This window comes from Rhopilema esculentum, chromosome 14 (assembly GCF_057945365.1).
Source record: "Rhopilema esculentum isolate cy_ngs chromosome 14, ASM5794536v1, whole genome shotgun sequence".
NCBI lineage: Eukaryota > Metazoa > Cnidaria > Scyphozoa > Rhizostomeae > Rhizostomatidae > Rhopilema > Rhopilema esculentum.
The window spans coordinates 8,049,169-8,073,934 of record NC_142828.1 but is presented as its reverse complement, the minus strand read 5'-3'; the positions used below and the strand labels follow the sequence as shown (position 1 = coordinate 8,073,934).

At 36.0% G+C, this 24,766-nt stretch overlaps 3 protein-coding genes across 3 annotated transcripts; 2 read left to right on the top strand and 1 right to left on the bottom strand.

Moving 5' to 3' along the window:
- The first annotated feature begins 33 nt into the window (after positions 1–33).
- On the top strand, positions 34–5,952 carry LOC148958561 (uncharacterized). Its single transcript, XM_089112366.1, has one exon. It carries the CDS (start codon positions 3,923–3,925, stop codon positions 4,943–4,945), a length of 1,023 nt encoding a protein of 340 aa, XP_088968492.1. The 5' UTR covers positions 34–3,922; the 3' UTR covers positions 4,946–5,952.
- A 5,389-nt stretch (positions 5,953–11,341) lies between these two features.
- LOC135695807 (signal recognition particle subunit SRP72) lies at positions 11,342–24,308 on the bottom strand. The gene is made up of 22 exons (XM_065214986.2): positions 24,152–24,308; positions 22,587–22,701; positions 22,149–22,275; positions 21,963–22,028; positions 21,449–21,526; positions 21,165–21,276; positions 20,201–20,232; positions 19,272–19,327; positions 19,000–19,089; positions 18,257–18,317; positions 17,597–17,728; positions 17,358–17,486; positions 16,994–17,063; positions 16,279–16,343; positions 15,825–15,920; positions 15,616–15,719; positions 15,416–15,493; positions 14,688–14,825; positions 14,345–14,388; positions 14,081–14,191; positions 13,858–13,891; positions 11,342–11,581 (listed from the first exon to the last, which is right to left on the bottom strand). The coding sequence occupies exons 1-22, from the start codon at positions 24,243–24,245 to the stop codon at positions 11,410–11,412; spliced, it is 2,004 nt and encodes a 667-aa protein (XP_065071058.2). The 5' UTR covers positions 24,246–24,308; the 3' UTR covers positions 11,342–11,409.
- LOC135695816 (somatostatin receptor type 2) lies at positions 11,606–13,721 on the top strand. The gene has a single exon (XM_065214999.2). It carries the CDS (start codon positions 12,287–12,289, stop codon positions 13,262–13,264), a length of 978 nt encoding a protein of 325 aa, XP_065071071.2. The 5' UTR covers positions 11,606–12,286; the 3' UTR covers positions 13,265–13,721.
- Positions 24,309–24,766: the final 458 nt, after the last annotated feature.

Below are 24,766 nucleotides of genomic sequence, written 5' to 3'. Positions count from 1 at the left end.
TGCTTCTCTCCACTTAATTTTTATAAACAATCCAATTCAGAGAAGAATTCAATTACTATAAAAATAGATTTAACAAGATAAGCCACCAAGAGAATGAACAAAAATGGGTTCCCAGCCAAGACAAACTGCTACAACTAAGGATCCGTTAGGATAAACTTTCCAGAGTTGCATTAGAGAAAATTTTCTAAACATTTTATAATATTTTATTGCAAAAAGTGGGAGGGGGGCTGTAGCCCCTGCTAGCCCAATGGCTGCGCGTTGCCTGAATCCCGGACAAAAATAGTTGAGACTTTTCAAGGAAAGTTGATATTATCTCTTTAATTTGAAAAAAAACTTTTCCCCCTCCCCAAATTCAATCTTGAGTGCATGATTTCAAAGGAGAAATGATAGAACTACAAATCCAACATTGATTCGTGGGCAAAGGAGGGGATTCGATTTTACATGAGCAACGCAAATATAAATTGGAAAATTTGCATTTTGTGTCAACAATTTTTTCCGTGATTGTAGCATCCGAAGGTAGTTTATAGGACACTGAAAGGTTAACTTATCAAGCAGTCTCTTGTCCTTCTTCTCGATGTAGCCACACTTCGTGATTCCAATTTCTGGCATGCAGAGAGCTGGCCACTCCCCTCACTCTAGGTGAAAGTTTGGTCATGTCAAGGACTCGAACCCTTCCCTACTGTTACGGTACGAATGTCGAACTTGTTTCACGTGCTGGTTCACGTGGGTATCAGCGTGAACATCGTTTTATTAACTTTTAGGCTTTTTTAACTATTGTTCTGTTCTAGTATTTAATTGGCTGTTATCATGTTCTGTTTCTTATTGGCTAGCTGTATTTTAGAAAGGGTATAAAAGAGAGTAGGAGGCTTTTCACTGTGGGCGTTCCCGCCTTGCCAAAAGAATCGTGGCCGCCGTTTCCCGATGATAGAAAGTCAAAGCGTGTGTCGCTTGAAAGACATCGCTGTTGTCCTGTTGCCATTCGAAGTGTTTAATTCAGAGACGCCACAAGTCGCCAACACTAAAGCAAGCAAGCTAAAGGTCGTGAGTGCTTTGCTATCATTGTTATTCTTAGCGTTTCTATATTCTTTATATTGAACTTTTGAGACGGATTGGATATGAAGTTTTTCGTTGACTCACAAACTGTTAGACTTAGAGGCGTAGTCTAATACTACCCTGGGTACCAGAGCAACGTAAATCCGGGGATAAAGTATTGCAGACAGCTGTGGTTGCTCGAAAAATTTTCTGTGACTAGTTTCTTACTATTTTTCTGTAACTAAATAATAAGGACTCTGGTAAACAGGGTATCAAGTCCCGGCTCTTTGGATCTGCAGTCCGCGAACCTTATCGCTGAACCATCCTTGCACCTCGTTTTATGTTTCAAAAAAAGGAGGCAAATGCTGTCCCGATTTCAGCTCTATTCAGAAAACTTAACCCATAAAATTAAGATGTTGCTAAGCTGAATCAAACAGAAAGTGGGAAGGTGAGAATCCCCCACTCATTTTTTAATCAAATGTAGCTTCTCGTTCTGTCATTCAAAGGTGAAGTCACCAGCTTAGAGATCCAAGTGAAAAATTTATTTCTACATTTTACCCTCTTTTTTATAAGAACTAGTGAATTTGAGTTCAGGCTGATTGTTCTTAATTTTTTCGAAAATCTGAGGCTGGATTGTTCTTAATTCGTTCTTAACTTTTAACCAATATTGAGGCTCGTGTTCTTATAAAATTGTTCTTATAAAAAAAGAGTGTAAACGTTTTTCTGCAGGTAAACACGTATTACCATTCAGTGTGTATATCGAACTACGACTAATGGAAATAGATACTGTAATCATCAATCAGATGCAAGGAAAATCTCCTACCCCACACATCTAAACATAATGCCTTGAAGCTAATATGGGCCAATATAATACTCGTAAGATACTTTTACTGCAAGTCTTCCTTTTACTGCAGCCTATTACCCAATCCCATTACCAGGCCCCAAATCGTTACCTCTATTCCAACAAATAGTAATTTTGTTTTGAAATTTTGCACCCACCCAGTTTCTCAAACTGTAGAACGACCATGGGATGTTTAGGAAATCAGCTTCAAATTTAATTTGATTAAGCAATATTTTTAGAATAACTGCGTGCTGAGGGTTTATAAAATTAAACGAAATATGCAAAGAGCCATACAATAGAGGATGGAAAAGGGGGAACTGCCCTTTCTGGTGGTAAGAATTACCTTCAGGTTTATTCATGATATAGAATGCGTGAAACAGCTTTATTACCAAAGCACTTGCAGTGGCTCTCATAACATACGCAGGAGCGGATAAAGGTGAGTGCTATTGGTGCTCAAGTATCAGTCCCATTTCTGAATTAGGCCCTGATAAAAACAGACAAGAATTTTCCTGAAGCTGAATAGGCCATTTTGTGCTGCAGAGTGCAGTATCGGAACCAACTTGGGTTACATAGAATTTTCCACAATAAACCTGGCTATTTTCAGTCGCAAAAGTTAACTAGAAGCCCACCTCCCCTGCCAGGAATGTAATGACTGAGGACGTTAGGGTCAGTAATATTGTTAATGCCAAAGAATGACCAAATTCTCATTCTTGCTGTCATATTTTGGATTGTGTCAAATGCTGTCAAGTTCTCTATCTTGCTGTCTCCCCTGCGCCGCTCGCAGAAACCCAATCGTTTATATCTGAGCCGTTGATGGTAAACCTTTAAACTAGGCAATCCATGTTCACCCATCCGTTTCTATTTTCAGTTCCTAAAACCGTACAGAGTCTTTCTTCATTTCATTTTTTTTCATTTCAAATGTTTAAGGAGGGTAGCCCTTCAGCAATGCTGATTTTCAAGGGGCCCGCGCCACAGGGGAGGCATATACATTTCATTTCTTATATGCCAAAATTCGTTTTTAGAAAGTTCATTCCACGTCTAACTTTCCTGAAGCTTTCGGAATACATTCGAATTTTAAGGAAAATATGTTGCAAGAGAGTGAAGTAAATTGATGGGGATCTAAACGTAACTTTATCCAGGGCCCGCGCCACAGGGGAGGCATATACATTGAACCAACATCAACAACAACATCAGCAAAATGTTTGCCACAGTTTTGAGCTAGCGAGGGAAAAAGTAAAGTAACTATCTTTACATTGGTGGCCCCTACATTTTTATTTAGGATCAGTGGCGCCGGCCCTATCAGTTGTAGACTTTTTGAATAACGCAAATAAAAAGAAATTCTTACGTCATCATTCGGTTGTTTGTGTAACGCAAGAGGAAGTTTTGTGAGATGAAGGAATTTGCATCGAAAGTGATTTTTGAAATTATTGTTGGAGATCGTCAAAATTGCCAGCACGCTACCACAATATTCCAGCAAGAAACAAGTTTCAAGATTCCAATTTTCTGTTAAGCTGTTAATACAAGGAATTAAGTGTGAAAAGGCACCGGAAAATCGTACAGATAAATGTGTCATTAAAAAGTGCCTGTGCATGTTATATCGGATGTTTGAAAGTCACGAGAAGCATAAAGGATTTATCTATTCATGCTGAGTTTGTGGGGGATGTCAGGATTCGCAGATGGAACTTGGAGGTGAGAATAACGGATCAGAGAGACAAGACAACAAAAGTGTTGTGTGCGTCACAAATGAACTAGGAAGCTGAACGTCTATGAGAGGAAAAAGCAGACATTGTAGCCAAGACCAATGAATGGTGTATTACAAAGGAATGTGAAACGAAAACAATTATTCGATTCGTGGAAAAGCAGGGAGAAATATCGACAAAGACGTACAAAAGGTCTGCAGAGAAGACATTATTTTCTAAAGCAAACAGGAAGTACGTATGAAACATATGTTAGCTCTGAAATTTAAATTTATTTGGCAATGCTGCGAAAGTGGTAGATAATGTGAATGAAGCGACGTTTAAACGGAACTGAGAAACACGAGGTTTAGAAATGGCTAAACTGTTTTCTGACAGAAGCAAAAAAGACACGTGTTTGTATGCTAATAGGGGGCAAGGAGAACTCACGAAAGATCAGTATATACAAAAAATACGAGAACTTTGCGGTGAAATTAGCTATCAATCGGTTGGTCAAAAGGACCGTTCAAAACGAAATACGGTTTGGAAGGGCTCTGCTTCAAGCAAGCCTTGCAGCCACAACGGAGCTTTTGCTGAAGATAAAGACAGAGGTTTTACTACTTCTCTTCATCCGTCTACCTCTCGTAATTACTTTGTGGATGATGAGCAGCCTACAGATCCAGAGTCTTTCAGCAGTATGGTGAACACTACAACAGCTGATCCAAGAATTCTACCTGCAGTTGTAGAAACTGTCCGATATCTTCGCCAAACGTATCATCAGCTCTTGCTAAGCACGAGACCAAAATCCTTTTCTTTCTTCGAAAAGGAGCGTGAAAACCTAGGCACTAGAAGCGACTCAAGCGAAGAGCACTTTAGCAGCCTATCAGATGACACGAATTCTGCCAAGGTCCGTGTGCCGCTACCTTATAACCAAAATAGCACTCGACACAGTAAAAAACGAGCCAATTCTACTTTAAGTAACATATCGAGCAGCTCTAATTCAAGTGCTTCGTTAGGAAATCATCAGCTGATACATAGGTCCGTGACAGGTACTTGTGACAGGTGGTCGGGTAGTGACAGGCATCGTTGCAGAAGGGTAACCTTTGACACAGCTAATCTTCAAGAATATAAGCCGTATGAATTACACGCAGCTGCAAGCGAGGGGAATATCGACAAGGTCATGATGTTAACTTTAAATGGTTGTGATTTGAATGCACCTGATAGTGATGGATTCCCTGCCTTTGAATTTGCCTTAAGAAGATCGAAGTTTAGATGCGCAATCTTTCTTGTTGAAGCTGGGAGCGACATAGATATGTATACACGGAAGAAATTAAAAGAATACGAAAAATTGTTAAAAAAATCGAGAAGTTATATGCATGTCATGGAAACGACACTATAACCCTTTTAATTTTGTAAGTTTTAGCAATAATGAATAGACCATTTTTTAAGTAATTATTGAAATAATTAGTAAACACATTGTCAGCTTCTCCTTGGTTTTCCCAATTTTAGTTGTAAAGCAACCTTTATGGAGTTAAAGGTTATTATTTTGCCTCTAAAACCCTCGAAAAAGCCCCACCCTGTCCTGTCATTTGACAATGAATTTATTTAGTCCATGATAAACAACATATTCAAAGGGCAATGAAACACTTAAATAACAGATTTTTTTCAAACTAACTTTGAAAAATTCAAAATGCTATAAAAAGCTTTTTGCGTCGTGGCTTTTAGAAAATGTCATTTAAAAACGTCTCTAGTTAATATGCCCCCAAAAGGCTAATTCAAGGTCTTATAGTAATTGCATGTTTTCTTTTCAGACCATGTTTTCATCAACTACGAGTCTGACTAACAGGTGCATTAACTTTTAAACACAAACATATTCATTGTCACTGCCATTTACATTAACCGCTCCTCCTGGGGCCATAGAAGATAAGTCAGGGTTTAAATCAATTCTTCCATCTGCAATGGTAGTAAAATAATTAAATGGTAGGTAGTATAGACAATGAATTGCAAGACAAACCTCCGTCAAAAAATTTAGGCCCACAACCGCTTCACTTTGATAAAAGGCTGTACCGGAGGGCATTCTTGTCTTGTTTCAAATCAGCAATTACAAAACCTATGATACGGCTTTAAGCGTTGTAAGCAGCTGCTTCGGTGACTTAAAGGTGAATTTGATGAGCAGACTCGAATAACAGTTCCAGCTTGAATACATTAGGTGTTACTGATGCGAGTTATTCTAATCATTAGCATAAAGTGCTTTCCATTTTGCTTTCACCTTTGTCACTGGTTTTTGAAGCCAAGATTCATTGTATTTGTATTTGTATTCCTCAATCCTACCAGGCCCATGGGGAACGAAGTTGGAAGAAATTTCTTTCTGTTGTTGAACCTTTATTTACCCAGGATTCTTAAAAGGAAACGAAAAATGAATTTCTTCTTCCTTGTTGCAGTCTTCAAATTCCCCAGAAAATTATGGTCCACCGCAATCCCTACCTTCTTCCTGCTGCCCAGCCAGACTCTTATAAATTGCCTTCAATCAAAGCTAAAATCAACAAATTTGACCTTACCCCCTCTCTTCCTAATACCACTCACACTCACGACCGCCGACAGAAGGGGGTAGCCGGGCCCATTCTGGGGGCCGTAATTATAGAATCTAATATCAATTGTCATATTCTGGAATCTGTTTTTTTGTCGAGCAAGGGCCCTACACGTGCTGATTGCCTTGGGGCCCGGCCTCGCTCTCACAGGTCCTGTTACAACTTCTTTTCTCTTGTTAGGCTCCCAGGTCTTTCCCTAACAAAACCGACTTAATAAAATGCATTTTGCACATTATCACGTCAATAGAATCTTTCTATTTTATCTACCTTGAAACAATTTTGAAACAATTACCTTTTCTATGCATTGGTTCCTAAATTGAATTATATGATTTTTTTAGTAATCGATATACAAATTTTACTTCACATCGGTTTCTAAAATTATTTATAATTGAAATAAGCTACAAATTTCTAGTAAAAGTTTGAAAAACAGAGTTATTAGGAGAGGAGATCGAGACTGGCAGTGTACCCCGTTTTTTGACCACGCTCGTCTTAAACCCATTAAAATGAGGAAAGTTTTATAGTAAGATTTTCATGGCCAGAGGAAGGTTGACAGCTTTTGTGGACACTGATGTTAATTTGGATAGCATGTTGGCGGTTTCCAATAACATGAAAAGTCTCCCATTGGGAAATAAATTGCCAGGAGTTAAAAAAGGTATAAAAGTCAAGGCAGGACCTCATCCTACTGACCAGGCATTAATTTAAGGAATTTTCATCACTGCACAAAACAGCGTAAAACGCAGATTTTTGGGGCCAATAGGGTGTGGCTAAGGGTGTGGCTAAGTTTTGACTGGACCTCTTTTGGACGGACCAACAATGTTTACATTGTTTTCAGCGACGTTTTCAGTGTTATTTGGCCTAACTACAGCTGCTACTGATTATGTATAAATCTTACCAGAACATATCAAACCTGGCCAAAAGAGTAGCAAACCTGATAACAGGAAATTTTTTCTACATTTCCACCCTATGGAGTCAATAAAGTATTTCTTTGTGAATGGGGGAAATGGAGTGGAATGTGATTACTGTGTTTGAATTGTTATTGATTGATCCTTTAAGGCAAATCAACTGCTTCTAGCTGTTTCTTTTCATAAAATGCTGTTTTTAGAGACTTGATCTCTAATCATGTTACATATTTCAATGTTCTAAGAACTGTCCAAAACAGAGCCTTAATGTATATTACATACTTTTTATGAAATATGAAGTTTGTTTATATAATACAAATCTGTAACTGCTATTAATCTTTCAAAACTATACCTGGTTAGCTTTATGGATACCCAAGCCAAGAAAATTCTTATCCAAATTTAAAACAAAGATAGATATGGTATTCACTCCAATTATTGTGGCGTATTGTATTTCATACAAAAGAAGAGAAACAGGCCGTCATTTGATGGTGGTAGTGGCATTGGGTCTTTTTGGCCATGCAATGCAAGAAATCCCAGGTTGTCGGAGGCCTTAGGATAATCAGAAAGAAGAAGCGTACCTGCGAGTAGAGCGAGCAGAAAATTTTGTGACCACGCCCCTTTAATTATCTTAAAATATATTTCAGAATATTTCTAGCAGTTTTTTCTTGCAATCATTTTAAACATTTTGTTTTTTTTCAGAGCATGCTTTTATTACATTTGATTAATTCCAGTCTTGAGATAATTCACATAATTACTTTACAAGACCCCACAGACCTTGGCTTAGTCCTTGGAATCTTAGCAATAACAGGATTTATTGCACTATTCTTTTTATCTATTTCTTTTTCAGTATTATTTCTATTTTCTTAAAAACACTTTTTGCATTATGAAGTGCGTTTGTGATTAACTGTATATTATTTTTTTTGTTAAAGCTGGTTTTAGTTGAGTTTCACATGTAGATTGATTCTGTTATCTCATTTGACACTTGATTATAGTTTGTATTCATTTGGCTTTATTCTAAAAACTTCCAAATCAGTAAAATTTGGAGTATTTCTGAAGTGAAGTAATTCATCACTGCACATTTTTAAATTCATCACTGCACATTTTTCAATTCATCACTGCACATTTTCGATTCATCACTGCACAAATTGGTCATCACTGCACCTTAAATTAATCCTTGCTACTGACTGATGCAAAGAGAAAATATTGAAAACATTAGAGTAGTCAAAAAGTAGAATGCTTTCGACAGATCCAGGCGGTTATAACGCGCAAAATGCTTTATGATTGAAGAGCTACAACCTACCCCTTTTCACTATTATTACTAATTCTTTGATTTAAAGTTGGCAGTTAAAAATATATAGCTTAAAAGCAAACTAAGGTGGGACCTAAACTGGTCCGTGGATCTACAGTATTCTCTCCAATTAGCGGACACTATCGGACCAAAAGCAAGTTGTCCGCTAATTAAGTGTCTGCTTTTTAGAAAGTTTTTTATGAGACTTTGACCAGAAAACGATCGGGGGAAGAAATATTTGTTCGCTAATCAGAGGTGTCCGCCTTTCAGAGTGTCCGTTAATTGGAGAGAATACTGTAGTTGTGAAATACTGTCGGATCTATCAGGTGTAATACCTTTTGCACACAAAATAACAGGTACGGTTATTATGTGTACAAACTTACTGTCTATCAAAGGCATATAGAGATTGCACACTAATCATGGATATCCATATTTACTTTTAAAACAAAGAATGCCTTAAAATCTCATATAAAATACGGTGTTATTTAAAACAGTTTTATTTTTAATCTTTGGGCACATATGAAGCAAAGATACCATTTGTCCAATGGAAGCCTTTGAAATATTGCGATGGAGGGTTTAATCCGGTGTTAAAATTGAAGCAAATTTAATTTTAACACGAGGCAAAGGAACAGGTTGAGGCGATTTTAATGCATATTCAAGTAAAGGCTCGTGGAATTGTTTACCTCATAATTCAAATAAACTCTTTTAGCCACTTGCTTCATTTTCATGGAAAATATCAAAACCCGTTTCAAACGTCGAGCTTCTCAAGTTCCGAACTTTAATCAAAAAATTAAATACATGAGGAATGCGACGTTTGAATCAATTAGGTACGGCAGATTTGAATAAGAGTGGCAGAAAAATTTGGATCGGCAGATCTTGGCGAGCTCCATAAGCAAAGCGCGGCTGGGTTTCAAACGTCGAACTTTTCATGTAACGATTAACGAACTAAATGAATAATTTACTTTGTATCCCACAATTCCCTTCTTTGGCGAAGAGCGCATGCCTATAATTGAATTTCGGCGCGAATCAACATAGAAACAACAACGCCTACAAGGAATCTGCATATGCGAAAGTTTGTTTTGTTTGCTCTCTTGCCTCTAAGTATCGTTTTCGAGACGATATTTCACCAACCCTGGTTGCGTGGAAGTCTTTTGCAAGCCCTCTTCGCCTTCATTCCTTGTTGGGCTGCTGTCATTTTCCTCAAAGTTGTCAACAAGAAGACAGCAAGTAGCTTCATATTGTATAATCTTAATATCTTAATATAGATTGTATAATCTATATTCTTGCCACTGCCAATCTCCTCTTCCTTCTGGATTCTATCAGAAATCTTCTCAAAAATGCGAAACGCATCTTTTCGGACCATCTTGAATGTCCGTAATCAAACCTGAAATCTTTCATGCAAAAAATATTCATAGACTTAAAGAGGCATCAACGCAAAAAAATTGGCATCGCCAAAAAACATTTTTCGTCGTTCTAGTTCGTTGTATCAACGGCAAAGACTATCACAAAAAGGCTCATTGTTGTCTGGAACAGAGTCAGGAAAACATTACGGTTAACGGCCACTGACCGGAGGAAGGTCCACAAAAAACAATAGAAGCTCCTATGACACACCCAAGCCACGCCCACTTTCTATTGCTTTGTGAGGAAGGTTTGTCTTTTGGAATGTTTTTTTCTGGAGGAAGGCTAACAACTTTTCTGGACTCTGGTCTGGAATACAGAAAGGGGGTCCAATTTAGGGGAAGAAAGTTGAAGTGAGCAAGGGTACGAGCGCCTGCGAACGCGGGTCGTCTGGAGGCCGATATCGGAAGATTTAATAGAGCGCATGATTGTCATCGCGCTCCCTGAGATTGAAAACAAACCAATTTTGAACGAACATGGCACAGAAAGGATGAAAGAGGAAAAAACGTTTTCTATTCTGGACAAGCTCTCGCCAATGAGGGTTAACAAGTAGTATAATTCTATCATACATAGGTTTGAATACCATTCATTCATTTTATAACGGGAAAGTTTAGCATAATACCTAGTAGGCCTAGAAGAGGTCGGTTGGGAGCGGTTCGAAACTTTATCTTTCTCTGATTTTATTCTTTCTTGGTTATAACAACCTTTTTAATTTCATCGACGTGAGCAGCCATTACGGCTAGGCAGAACCTTGCTCTGTGTCGATAAATCCCCAATCGACCGAGAGCTTTCACAATTATTTTCGGATTTCACATGATCAATCGATTATTTGTTGATGACCATCGGACCGCAAAAATACTAGGTTACCAAAAATTAAATCGTACTGGTTTCTCTCGCTTGTTTCTCGCAACATGTATGTGATATAAAGCATCTAAAACCATTTTTCGGTAGAAATTTTGTGCCCACTTCATATGATCAAAATTTTTTTGCAATTGTCGGGGGTTGAAATTTTGCGTTGGTGTCTCTTTAGGCCCCGCGAGCGGCACGATTAAGTCCAGGTGCTGCATCAAAATGAATTTGGATCGGCACATGAAAAGTTCGACGTTTGAAACAAGCAGAAGATACGTATTCAGAAATACGATGAACAAAAAGCTTTTACTAGCAGCAGAGCACATTTTCGATTAATCTAAAAATAATTCGGAAATTTTGACGATTTGAATAACATATGTTTTAACTGTATTTTAGAAATACATCAGTATTTTAGAAATAAATTTACTTGACATTATTTTGCAGTTTCATTGGCAAGATATCATTGGCAGGAATATTGCTACAGAATATGGTAGGATTGAAGATAGCGACAAGAAAACGTTCATTGCAAAATAACAGGCACCTTTCAATTCAATCTTTAAAGGGAGGAGGGTTTGAAATTCGGAGTCCGTCGCAAATGAAGAGGCATAGCGAATGCTGTATTGTTTGGCGAGTCCAGGGCCTAAGTTTAGTCTACTGAGTTCCTCGTGGCTTCATAACTTCTTTCTCTTTCACTCCTAGATAGGTACCTCATGTAAATAGAATACTCATCCACGAAATATAGGAAGGGACAAAAAAGAAAACCTGCTACTATTGCCAATTTTTTTAAATATCAATAAAGCTTAAGAGAAGAACAGTTGAGACTGGATTCATAAATGTCTATCTACCAACCCCCTTTCTTCTTCTTCTTTGGCTTTGCTTTTGCAGCTTGTGGCTTCTGTTGACGCGGGGGTACTACATGACTGGAAGATGATGCACCTGCCTGTGGCGATGACACAGGAGAAGGAGATGCTGCTGCAGCAGAGGATTGCGCCCTCGCTGATGGAGAGGTAGGTCTGCAATGAAATTATACGCAATTGTATAATGACGCAATGTAAGATTTAACCGACTTAGAACATCCATAAACACTAAGATGACCTGGTGGTTATGATAATTATGTTGACTATGATCAAAAAATTTTATGATGACGTTGTTCATGTGGGTCATTGTTCTATCATTCTTAGAATGGACGATGGTGAAGATGCCAACAATATCTATATACTCAGCTGGTACCCGTAAACAATATCGCTCACGTAAAGCATAAACTCTTCCATTTTTATAAAGACAATATAATTAACATCATAGCATTGTCCTGTAATAGTCAGATTCTTTAAACCACCAGCTGAATTGCGTTTTATAGATGGTGCTACGGCCGATAACAATCAGCTACCGATAAAAATTATGACGTATATTTAGCAGTCTTCATCAAAAGCATTAACAAAGTACTAGCAAAAAGTCACGCCATGGATTTCTGATGGAACACATTCTAAATCTTCAATTCATTGTTGCAGCTATATCTATTGAAACAGGGAATACTAAGCCCGTGAGATCGAAAAAATCCGTTGAATTAAAAATGAACCAACTTGCTACCTTGCCAAAATACCGCCTTGATCAGAAAGCAGAATAAAGCGACTTTGCAGTATAGAGTACTAGAAAGGGGCATTTCTTGGACATTCAGCACAACATATGTTTCTTATGAGGAGGACTGGAAAATAACAAGCATGTTTGAAGACTCTTATTTTACGCCTTCTGAGCATACGGTGATTGCCATTGCTTTATTTGTTATCTCCTTTGGCGGCGTCATTTTCAACATCTTGGTATGGATTATCGTGATAAGGAATAAAAACTGGCGAAGCCCAATGAATATTCTTCTGCTGAATCAAACATTAGGAAATGGCATCGCCGCTCTTTCCATTAATGCCTATATTTACATCCTTCGTCCTGACAAACTCACCAGTTCAAAGAAGATGCAACATTTCATTTGTGCGCTAACAGAAGGTCTTGGGCCTTTTTTTATCTGTTATATATCGTCATATATAACCCTCTGTGCTATCAGCTACAATAGATTTGTCAGCATTCGATATCCATTGAGAGCGAACTTGAGGTTTACAAGCAAAATGTCTGTGGTGTTCTGCATTTTATCATGGCTTACTGCCTTCGTCTCCATGATGCCTAGTATAATTCCTTTGAAATACGACGTAAACCTGAGAATATGCAACCGGGATTGGAAATCTTTTAATGGCACAGCTTACCGAATAGCTGCACTATTTCTAGGGATCATTCTTCCGACACTGTTTCTTTGCTTAAGCTATTTAGCAATCTTCTTAAGATCTAAGAAAGTGCAAAATCACGCGAATTCTATACATGATATCAGGAGGAAAAGGCGATTGAGAAAAGCAGAAAGGACCCTTGGTTTGTTGATACTGGTCTATTTGGTGTGCTGGAGCCCTTTTTTTGCGTACTGGGCCATATCAACTTTCACAAAAACCCTTAGTCAATACACGGTCAATGGAGCAATCATGACCAATCGCTGGCTGAGATGCTGTGTGTTGATAATCTTATGCGGTAATGTCCTGAATCCATTGATTAACATTTTTGGTTGTAATGAGCATAAATCTGGGGCTAGGGCGGTTATGCAATCGATCTGCCAAAAGTTGCTTCCGAGAGCAGGCAGTCAGGTTAATGCAATGAACGCTTAGTGTAGACCAAGGTGTAGGCCAAGGGAATTCACAAGGAAGAAGTATGGCATTTCTTGGCATTTTTTGATGCAGAAATGTCTACAAAAACTATAAATTTGCTGAACTTTCATTCATGTCTCTGGCTTTTCCTTCCGATTTGATATTACAATAATGCAATATTGTGTTTTAATGATGTAGTTTATATGTATAATTATAGCTGATTTCATCAAAAAAAGGAACTTTCAACTTAGGTCAAGCTAGTTTTCCTTGGTTAGTTCTAATAATACGCTTGAATGCAGATGGCAAAATATTTCTCGAAACTTCAATTCCATTCACACACAGGGCAATGTGATGACTAAATGGCCCTTTTGCCTTGACGTTTTCGATTCTTCATGAAAATATAGCAGACCGAGAAAGTTGCATTTGATTGGTTATTATTCTAACCAATCAGTGCCTTTTAACTTACTAATGTCATTGGACTAACACACTTTTTCTCTTATACAGTCTCTTATACATTTGAACAAAATCAGACCGATTCTTATTGTACTGTTACGCAGGATGATGGGCGTTTGCTGTATTTATAGTCAAGCAAAGGGTAGTGAAGAGTCACTTACATATCTTGTGCGACAGCTCCTTGTGGCCCTCTTGCTATAAGAGAGAAGGGAGCAATGGTATTAAGCGAAGTTTGCAAATTTAGCTTGCAAAAAATTTTCAAGTTCATTAATTGAAATCTGTATGTCTATATGAACAGACATTAAAAATGTAAAATATTGATACTAACATTTACTGGGTTAACGATCAGTAGAAATAATTCGTAGTTTAGATCTAAAACCTTACCGAGTTGCCCTCTTTTCTGTTTCTTATGTTTAAATGTCGACCGTTCCCAACGAGGTAGCCATCTCTCTGGATCTGGATCAACATCTGGATTGTAGCTTTTTGGCATTCGAGCTAAAAATAAGACGCTAAATGAAAGGTTGGGAACTAGAGAAATAGTCAAATGGAGACAGAAAATTGTTGTTGATGAACGTTACAAAGCTTGAAAAAAGAGCGAATTCTACGAGTTATAAGGCAAGAAATGTTTAACAATGAAACATCACTTACGTTTTCTCTTCTTCTTGCGTTTCTTCTTCAATATCAATTCAGACCTGGAAGGTAGAAAAAAATGATAATTTTAAGCAAAAGGTTTGCGCACTGGGTGGGTTTAAAATGCAAAGGCTGTTGGGATACAATTTATTTTAACGAGGTAGTAAGTCGTAAGTTGATTTTTTGGTTAAGACTTCATCAAGCATTTAACACTGCTGTAATGCTAATAAGCGTCTCTTGAGAACAGAATACTCTGTAATCAAACTTTCAGATGTCTCTTGAGGTCACATGCTATTATGTAAAATCTCAGAGTAGGTTTTCAGATAATCTACGTATTCTCCCGAGGGGATACTAGCGTTACCTTTGGGCCTGATTGTCTTGATCGGCTTCATTTTGAGCTTTCTTTGAGAATTTAATACTTCCCATTAGATGTTTGCTTTCCAATACGTCCACCTCGATTTCGTCATCGTGGACAAATGGAGGTAAATGTTCGCTGTATCTTTGCTTGGTTAAAAAAGAAAACTTGTGTACGACCGTGTTGGCGACTTAGGCCACAAAAAGATTTTTCTAAGGGCCTATTGTTTTGGGGGTTTCTTATTGTCAAAAATTCCAATGAAAGTGGTCAGTGCCATACTTCAAATGGGTAACCATAAGTTCTCTTACAAAAATTTCGGCAATGTATCGATGTACTTGCCTGTTCTTTAGTATCAATTATCTATTTTCAAAAAGAACAAATCCTTATCGATTGATTTTCTTAAATTATACTTTATAAGAATTGCTATGCTTCTGTAAAATAATTTTTGCTAAGAAAATAATGATGATGGAAAGGTGCGAAAACAAAATAGTCACAAAATTTTACGAAATATTCTATGACGGCTACAAAGATTATTTCATACAATTTTCTTAGTTGAAACTTGGTAAATAAATTTGGAAAACTCAGCTTTTGGACGGTTAGGTGACTGCTATGTTAAAAATGCCAAATACAAAACATGAACTGTACTAGGCCTAAGTGCAAAAACATTTCGTGGCAAAAGAAATACAATAATTGGTAAGGGGGAAATAAAAGGAGGTGAACGGACAAAAGGATACTCTTCAGCCTTTTTCGGGTTAATTTGAGAATATGCTGTTATGATTTTGGCCAATGCTTTCAGATCTCCTGGGTCCTTCCTGAAAATGGAACAAGAAGGTATTGGAGAAATCGAATAATTTATCTGTTCAAAGTACGTAGGGCTCAAGGAATGGAGAAATGATGAATGACCACGAAGAATCATTCGTAAAAAACTGCTTACTTTCGAAGCTGCTCAAGAGCAGTCAAAGCTTCTTTGGCTAGGCCATGTCTCATTTTGTAACTAGCATTCTTTCGCATGATTCTTATGAGTAACTCTTTGTCAACCTGTGGAAAATCGGACATTTTAACTTTCATTTTATCTAGCTCGTGTCACTGCAAAAAATGTGCAAAGTTAATTTCAGGGCTTTTTAATTTATAAGAATTACGAACCCCTTGCTTGTCAAAATAAACGACAGCATCATTGAGAATTTGAACAGCTTCATCAACGTCATCCAGATGTGTGTATAGGCTGACAAGGAATGATACCTAAAATTGCAAGGAAAATCAAATTATTAATCACAGAAACAGATAAGTTGAAAATGGTCTTTTGTATAATGATCTTGTTACTTGTTGGTAACATACGACTCTAGATAAATTTTGAGAAATTGTTTGGAAACTTCTTAATGACAGCATAAATAGGAAAACATCGGAAATTCTAAGGCTAAAAATGGCTTTAGACCATTTCTCCAGCTTACGCAGTTCACGGTAATATGTGATATTGAAAGGAAAAGGTAACAATATCCCATATATTACAAAATTTCAATGAACGTTGAGCAGAAAATAATCTTCAATAATTCTATTCCACAACGCTTTATTTATCTAACACAACCTATAACGGTCGTACCATTGCTGGAGTATTCCTTAGTTCTTCTATGGACTTGAGAACATTACCGGCATCCCTGAACTTCCCTAAAATTCGAAGCAAAAATTGTTAACAGTTTTCTCTGACTTTTAAAAGATCAAAATGCCTATATTTCAAATCACAAAAATATCTATATCTCCATAACTAGTTGAACAACCATCGTTAATAATAAAATATTGCCTAGCCTTGTGGTCAACAAACTTCAATTGTACCTTTGAATCAATATAAAAAATCAAGAAGCTTCGACGTTTTTCAGAGAAGAAATGGACGGAAAACTATATCAGAGGTCAAATTGTCCTAAATGCATACTAATACTTGGAAGATATTAACTGATTTAAAACAGATCTAAACCGTTGTAGCCGTATTTTGTGACGTCATGTCACCTGACTGTAGTAACAAGTGATTGTATTACGTGACTTTGTCAACTGGCGTTCTTAAGAGGTGTAAAGAAATTGAGTTGCTTACGATGAAGTTGAGTGAACAAGAGATTAAGTGATTTGATGCATTTCAAAACGTAACATATTTGACTTTTGAATCTGTTTTCAGGACATCAGTTACGCACAAAATCTTGGAAATGAAACGAAATTAAGAAATAAGGGCAAAAAGTGTTTCGAAGAAAGTTCCCAAATTATATCAAAAGACCTATCGCTGAGAATATTTTGTAATCAAGTTAGCGGTAAGTGGAAAAGAAATGAACCTTTAGTTAAGTAGAGTTGCGCCAATGCTAACTGGATCTCGCTAGAAGCATCCGAAGACTCGACCATATCCTGAAGAGAAATTAACAAATAAAGACATATAAATACGATCAATTCTTCCAGGGTGACAAGCTCTGACTTTCAATGATTGTTTTTTTACGATAAAATCAGATAACACTTCCTTACTTTTTATACTTCATAAAGTCTAAAACTGTTATCATTGACTGCTAGGCTAATGCCAGACAAATTAGAAACTAATTACCTACGGGCTCAATATCTGCTTGGAGAGTTTTTATTTTTGTCGAAAAAAGAAAATACTGTCCATGCTAACAAATGCTAACAGAACAATAAACATTAAAGACGAACCTTCATAGACTGGATTGCTTGTTCTGGGTGCTTGTCACGAATCAACATGGCAGCTTCTAGCAAGGCTGCGTTCTCTGTCGATTCAAACGTCTCTCTCAGTTTTGTTATATTTTTCTTGCAAGCTTCAATCTAGAATTGAAAATTTACTTGACTGCTTCAAGATTTTCACAACTGAAACAAGCATTGCACTGAAGACGTTTTATATGCTTAAAAGATTCAATTTTCCCACTAAATCATACCTGGTTAGAAAACAAATTGAAGAGGCCTTTGTTCATTTCAATGATTTCTTGCTGTTTTCGGGATAGTTTGTGCTCCAATCCATTTGCAGACATAATTCTTAGTTTCTTCTTTGAATCAAACACATCTTTGTCCTACATAATATACAAAATTCAAAAATCGCCAGTAGTAATATTACACACATTAGGCTTGACAAAAACATGACAAAAACTATCAATATGGCAAAAACTATCAATATGGCAAAAAACATCAATATGACAAAAACTATCAATCTGACAAAAACTACCAGGAGAACAAAGGATCAATACCCCAAGTGCTAAGCACATAAGGGATGAAGCTGTAAAGATACGCTGTTATAGTTGAATACCATTGTCAAAGCTATTAAGGAGGGTTATTTTAGTTTAATATCAGTGAATTAAAAATTATAAAACTAGAATATTATATTTGAATATCACTGAATGAAAGTAGGTTATTATAGTTGAATAAAAGTGAATCAAAGCTATTAAACTAACATATTATAATTGAACATCAGTGAGTAAAAGGTATTAAGAGAGATTGTTATTGTTGAATATCAGTGAATCAATTAGGCAAGGTCGTTAGTTGGATATCAGTTCTAACACTTTATTAATACATCATACTGATATGAATTCTATACATGTCACCTTGTTTATTGTTACAATGTTATTGGAAATCACTGCAGCTAATGCATCAGCATCTGATGGCCTAGAAAGAAAAACTTTTGTTTATAATTTAAAAAAATCATCAAAGCGAGAAAGATGACATACATAATGCTGTGAGGGATGACAACAACAGTGATAGATATGATGGTGTATTCACTTAAATGAATTTTAAGCCAAGTTGTTCAAAAATACCTCCATTGTCGAAACATTTTGAGACAACTGCTCAAATAAGATCATCATTTGCCAAACAATTATACTCTAGTTGCCTTTTCTTCTTAAAACTAAATCCAAACAGAGTTTATCAAGCCATAAAAATATCTCACATCCAATCGTTAGCTTTTGTCTAGTGAATCAATGCTTAGCGATGCTGGACTCGAGAGAATAACTTAAATAGCAAAAAAGCAATCACATGCAATTTACTGGGCATGATATTGCATTTCTTGTCCATTGTGTGCCTTTAACTAGCCTGTTAAGTTTGCTTTCAATAAAAATCAGGGATGTCTAAATTACCCCCAAGTAAAAATACTGACTAAGTAAATTTACCGTTTACCAGCCAATATCAAAGCAAGAAGTAAACAGAAGTTCAACACATAATTGCAATGATTAATACACCACATGTTCTGAGCAACCAAACGAAACAGTTCTGTTTCATATAAAAGAGCTTTGATTGTTATAGACATCAAATTACGATTAAAAAACTGCAGGACATTATCCAATAAACATACTTAGTTTTCATGCTTTTCAGCACTTGTTGGTATATCTTTAGACTTTCACTGGTCTTGCCTTTAAGCTGCTTGATGTATGCCATCTGAGCCCTTGAATTAAGAAACAAGACAATCAAAATGAAAACCAATGGATGAAGCAAAATAGTAACAAATCCAGTAAACTTGCTCTTCTCTCTTTAAGTCGAAACTTTATTTAACTTAGATTTATGTTATCATTTAAAGCAACAAAATTAGCTGAAAGGTAATCAAAATTCAACAGCTTCTGGTGTTACCTGATCACCCCAAGTTCTTTATCAATTTCTTCCTGAAGTTCCTCTTCCGTAAGGTCCTAAGTACGACAGCAATAGCAGCAAACTGCTTCAATGAAAGTCACAAACAATTCACAAGAAGAAAACAATGGCTCTTTGAATAATATAGATGAACTGACACACGTCAGGTTGGCACTGAACAGAAGAAGCACTCGAGAGTGGAAGGCTTGATGATTACGATGATGACTGGTGATAACTGATGATAATAAAAATTATTGATGATTATTATTGATTAACGATTGGTGGTGATCGTTGGTGTAAATTGCTTATTTTGTGGATCACTGATAACGACGATTAATGATTATAACCATGATTGTGAGGGTGATGAAAAGGTGACTAAGATTGATATCTACAATCCTTAAAAAAGGGTTGACACTCTTCATCCCCTTCTTCCAGCTTTATTCAATATATCTGCTATTGAAATTCATATACTTGAGCTTCGAAATGAGGTAATGATTGAAAAAGGTTCTATACAGGAATCCAACTTGGCATGTGCTTAACCTTTTGTCTGCACATTTATATCCTAGAATTTAGATGCTGGTCTTTTGACCAATCATTAAACAAGTATTAGAATTGCGTTAGAAGGGAGGGAATAGTGTCTGATCCAGTGCATTTTCATTTTCAGTGCATCAATTTGGCTATATACCAGCTTTGTTTCAGATAAGGACAACATTATACAAGCAAATTTGTTTCTGTTTCAGTATGTCATTCGAATTGGGGATAAAGATGAATATTTTTCTATAAAAGATGGTTGTAGGAGCTTGCTGTCCTTTTGAATATTAGAATAACATGAATCCTTGCTGAAGCATGTAGGCCCACATCAAGAATTTATAGAAATGCAGTTTTTTTAAAATGTTAACATATGATATAAATTACAGAATAACAAAACTTACTGGGTCATCTTGAAGGCTCTTTCTGCACAAATCTGTGTGAAGATATAAAGGACTGGATATGAGGCTATCTTTCTAGGAACAAACTTAGCAGCCATAAGGCTTTCATAATGTTAATCAAACCTGAATTATTGTGACAACTTTATACATATTCCAAATAGTAACCTTAAAAATGCTGAAAAATTTACAACCTGCTTTCAGAAGAAGTTAATAAAGATGAAGCTCTCTTCTATGAAAATCAATTATGATAAGATGATTTTCAATGGGCCAGAGGCGTCGTGGCAAATGAATTCTAGAAGGGGCCAGAAAGAAACATTTTCCAAAAAAATTTCTTTGATTTATTTTATTCAAATAGAAAAATTTCATGTTAGTGCAGAGGAGGGGGAGAAAAAAACATTATTTTAGTGCAAGTAATTTATGTTGCTAAAAGGCTTGTTTCACTTCTCCTTTATACCCACAAGTTTGAGAATTTTCTGACAGAACAATAATTTTTCAGAAGATCTGTCAAGTTTTGGAAGCAGGGGTGCCACAGCCCCCCCCCCCCCCTTGTCCCCCAGCCATGATGCCCCGGCAATGGGCTAGGACTTATACTGTCCAATGTAGTGCTGCTGTTTTTACTCTGAGGTGTATCGGATTTACCAATGGCTCTTGGATCTCTTATGAAAGCAGCTCATTGATGGTGGGTGGCTGTTTCTAGTCCAAAGTAGCCAGAAAACATAGACCATTTAGGTGAATCACCCTTAAATACTGAAAAAAAGAGTCAGCATTTTGGAGCAAGACCAAGCTTAGCTAAAGAAATTGGTATGAGTCCAGAGGTTGGATATCTTCAGAAGAAAAAGTTGAAAGTGTCTGTCATTTCGGTACAAACAACACTTGGAGTATTCAGAACAAGGCAATATTTACATTTTAAGATAACCTATGTCCTAAAGCATTTGGCAAAAATTTATTAAAAACAAAAGATTTTTACCTTCAGCCTTTTCCAGCTTCTTCTGAGCCTTGTCCAAGTCTCCTTTAGCAATGAAAAGTGAAGAATAATTATAGCACAGTTCAAATGTATCGTCGCGGTCTGGAGCTTCTCCCTGAAAATTGGATGGTATAAACGACATTCATAATATATCCATAGCATTAGGCATAATATTGCTTTTAATCAAATGTTGTAACTAAATGTAACTTGGATGTACAATGATAGCCAAATATTTTACAACGTCTTTCAAAATTTGAAAGAAATTGAAAAAAGGAACAAAAACTTACAATATTTTGTCCTTTCCAAAATTTTGCAGCAGCAACAACAGCTAAGAAATTAGCTTCTCTTTCATCTCCTAGGTCATCCTGTATAGAATAGAAGCAAATTAGTATAAAACCTCACTAACAAAAACTTAAAATAAAACTTCCTTTTAATGCTTCATGCTCATAGCTTATATATAGGAATACCAACTTTTGGGAAAAGAACTTTGAATTTTCATGAACAAAAATTGATATAATAAAATATTGACTTTATATTTTTGAATTTTCAGGCCTAATTGATGCTTTGATATACTACTGGATAAAAACTTTTAAAGCTTTGAGTTGCTACAAGTCAAAGATTTTTACCCTACATGTTACTTTTAATGTTTAAGTGATATAAATCATACAATTTATATTTCCCTGTAATGTCAGTTAGAACAATCTATTACTTTTAAGAAAAGGTTTGGAAAAAACAGGGGCCACTCAATAACAAATAATATGACTTAAATCTGAAGTGTTCTTTGCAAATAGAATCACTCACCTGGGAATTCTTTATCAAATCTCTGTAAAGCTCAAAGCAGGCCGAATAATCCTCCAATCGGTACAACTAAAATGAAAATACATTCAAATTGATAAAAAGATTGCCCTCAGTTACAATACAAGGCTATTTCATGCGACAAAAAAGAGCAAAAGCACATTGGTAGTGAAAATCAAAACAAATACAGACCACTTGAGCAAGAAGTTCTCTTTCTCTGAGGCCTGGATTTTCTATATCTTTTAGTGTCTTTAAAGCCGCTGTTAGATCATTCAGCCTGTATTGACAATAAGCTTTCTCGAATGGCAGCTCTATAATTCTGTAAGGGGAAATTGTATTACATTAAATATCAACAGCAACAGATCTATTCATAGTTCATATTTCAAAAGTAAAAGGTTAAACAAGAATATATCTCATCTAGATGAATTCTTAGTGTTAAAATGTAAACACCCTAAAAACTGAAATAGGACATTTTAACCTGTGGTCTGGTCTATACTACAAATTAGGTCCAACATGAAAACCTAAGGGTTTTTAAATGTCTTTTTGAAACATTATGCTTTCAACTATAAATTAAATTTTTGCTAAAATAAATTAAACAGAATAATTATCTTAATAGAAAACTCCTCCTACCCTTTTCTTTCTATGGACAGAATAACATCAAGACCTTCTGAAAAGTATGACTGATGAAGGAGACAGACAACTTTGCATTTCAAGGCATCAATATCATTAGGAAGTTCTTTCAAAACTAAATTCAGAAAGAAAGAAATACAATTTTAAAAAAATGTATCAATGAGATAAGTGGAACAGAATGTTGGTTTGCAAGAGAAAACCATCTTACATCTATAATTTCATGAGGTGATACAATTTGAAATTTATCAATTGTTTTTAGTTAGTTAGAAAAGTCATGCATACAGTGGAATTCTTTAATACCCATCAACTGGGCTTAACTGAACTGGGCATTAAAATTCAAATTATATAATTCTTTAAAACAGGCTAATAATGAAATTGAATAATAATATACATTTAGGGTACAAAAGTATCGGAATGATAGTCAATAATGGTGGCTCACAGTGACCAAGGGCCTAAGGCGATAAATTTCTGAAAAAAAATTACTAGGTGAAGGGGCCTTTGTTGCTAGTGACTTTGGCAGGAAAATAAAGCGTCATTTCAATGGCTTTGGAATAATAATAAATTAGGAGGATTGAGGAAAAAAATATGGGGAAACTTTGACCGAATATTCAGAAAAATTCTGAAAAAAATTATCGAAGTATTGATAAACAATTAAGAAAAAATGTTGGCAATTTTGAAGAAGCACAACATATTTCATTCATACTTAAATCTGGATACGTTTACATTTGTACTGAAAATTAAATTATTACTTGGAAGATTCTTGGTAAGAAATTAGCTTGCAGATTATTGATAATGAAACAAGACAAACACTGTTTAAAGTTGATGTTTAGGAATCAAAACAGTTTATTGTCTAAAAACATAAACAGCTTGGATTTAAATTATTCTATTCGCGATATACAAAAGCATGATTTACACGAGCATATTAAAAGATTCATTTGGCCATCAGAGCAAAGCTTAAAGTTTCTTTACCTATATTTTTACTTTTAAGTGTTGCATCCTTTTTCAAAAAAGCTTCATTTTATTGTCACTATTGACAAATGCTTTAGAAATTTTGTACAGAAACATTTTGAAGCTGTGCTTTAATGTTTTACTGAATTTCCTCCTTCAAACAGCAAACTAATTATTCAATTATATTTTCAACTGAAACTCTGTAAGATGACAAATGCATTTTCACGCCATTAACTATCATTCCCAAGCCCCTTCACTTAGTAATTTTGTTTGGAAATTTATTGCCTTGTAAGCAGCTACTTTAACTACCGTTTCCACAATTTTGTACCCCAAGTCAAGTGTACATGCAACTAAGCATAAGAGTTTGATATGGCAAGGGTCGACAGTTGAAGAAGGCCAGGTGAAATCTGACGGCGGAATAAAGAGCCAAATTTAGCAGACATTGATAGAGGTTGCCAAAGAGCCTGTGGGATCCCAGAACACCGAGATAATGAAGATGAGACGAGAGAAATAAAATGAAGCTTCGAGCAGAAAGTGACAATTAAAGCAAAAAAATTGGATTGATAACAAAATTATCGCTTCAAAAATTTATTGAGATTAAAGAACTTGAATCTTACTTTTATTTGCAATTTTCTGAGCTTTTCCATATTCCCCAATCTGTGCGAAACTGTTCAAATCTGTAAAAAGTTTCGGCACCACATTTTCCGCCATGTTTCTAACATTGATGACGGTATTCGTCAGAAAGAGGCTGTCCGTTAATCGAAGCCAAAAAGCCGTGATTGAATTGAATTACTAGTCCGTGAACGTGCTTTTCCTCGCGGCATTTCTTTCGCCACTAGTTACTTGAGAATTCGAGCATTTAGCCCTGGCCAAACGAATAAAGCATCGGCATAAAACATCATCCAACATTGTTGGATAAAACATGTTTTATATTTGGCCACCATGTTTTACGATGTTTTGTGAAATTTGATTTCCATCAAATATTTCGTAAACATCTCTTTTGTTCTCATGTTTGATCAGCAATTTACACCAATTCGGCTAACAGCCACATTTTGAAAATTCTTCAAATTCTTTTGTATAAACAAAGTTTTTGACCGCAGATTCGGATTGAGAGCAATGATTTTAGCCCACTTTGAAGTTTTCATTGTTGTATTGCTTACGATAATGATTTTATTATGACAATAAGATAAAAATGTTATAATTTGACCGTGATTGGCGACCAGGAGGGCAAA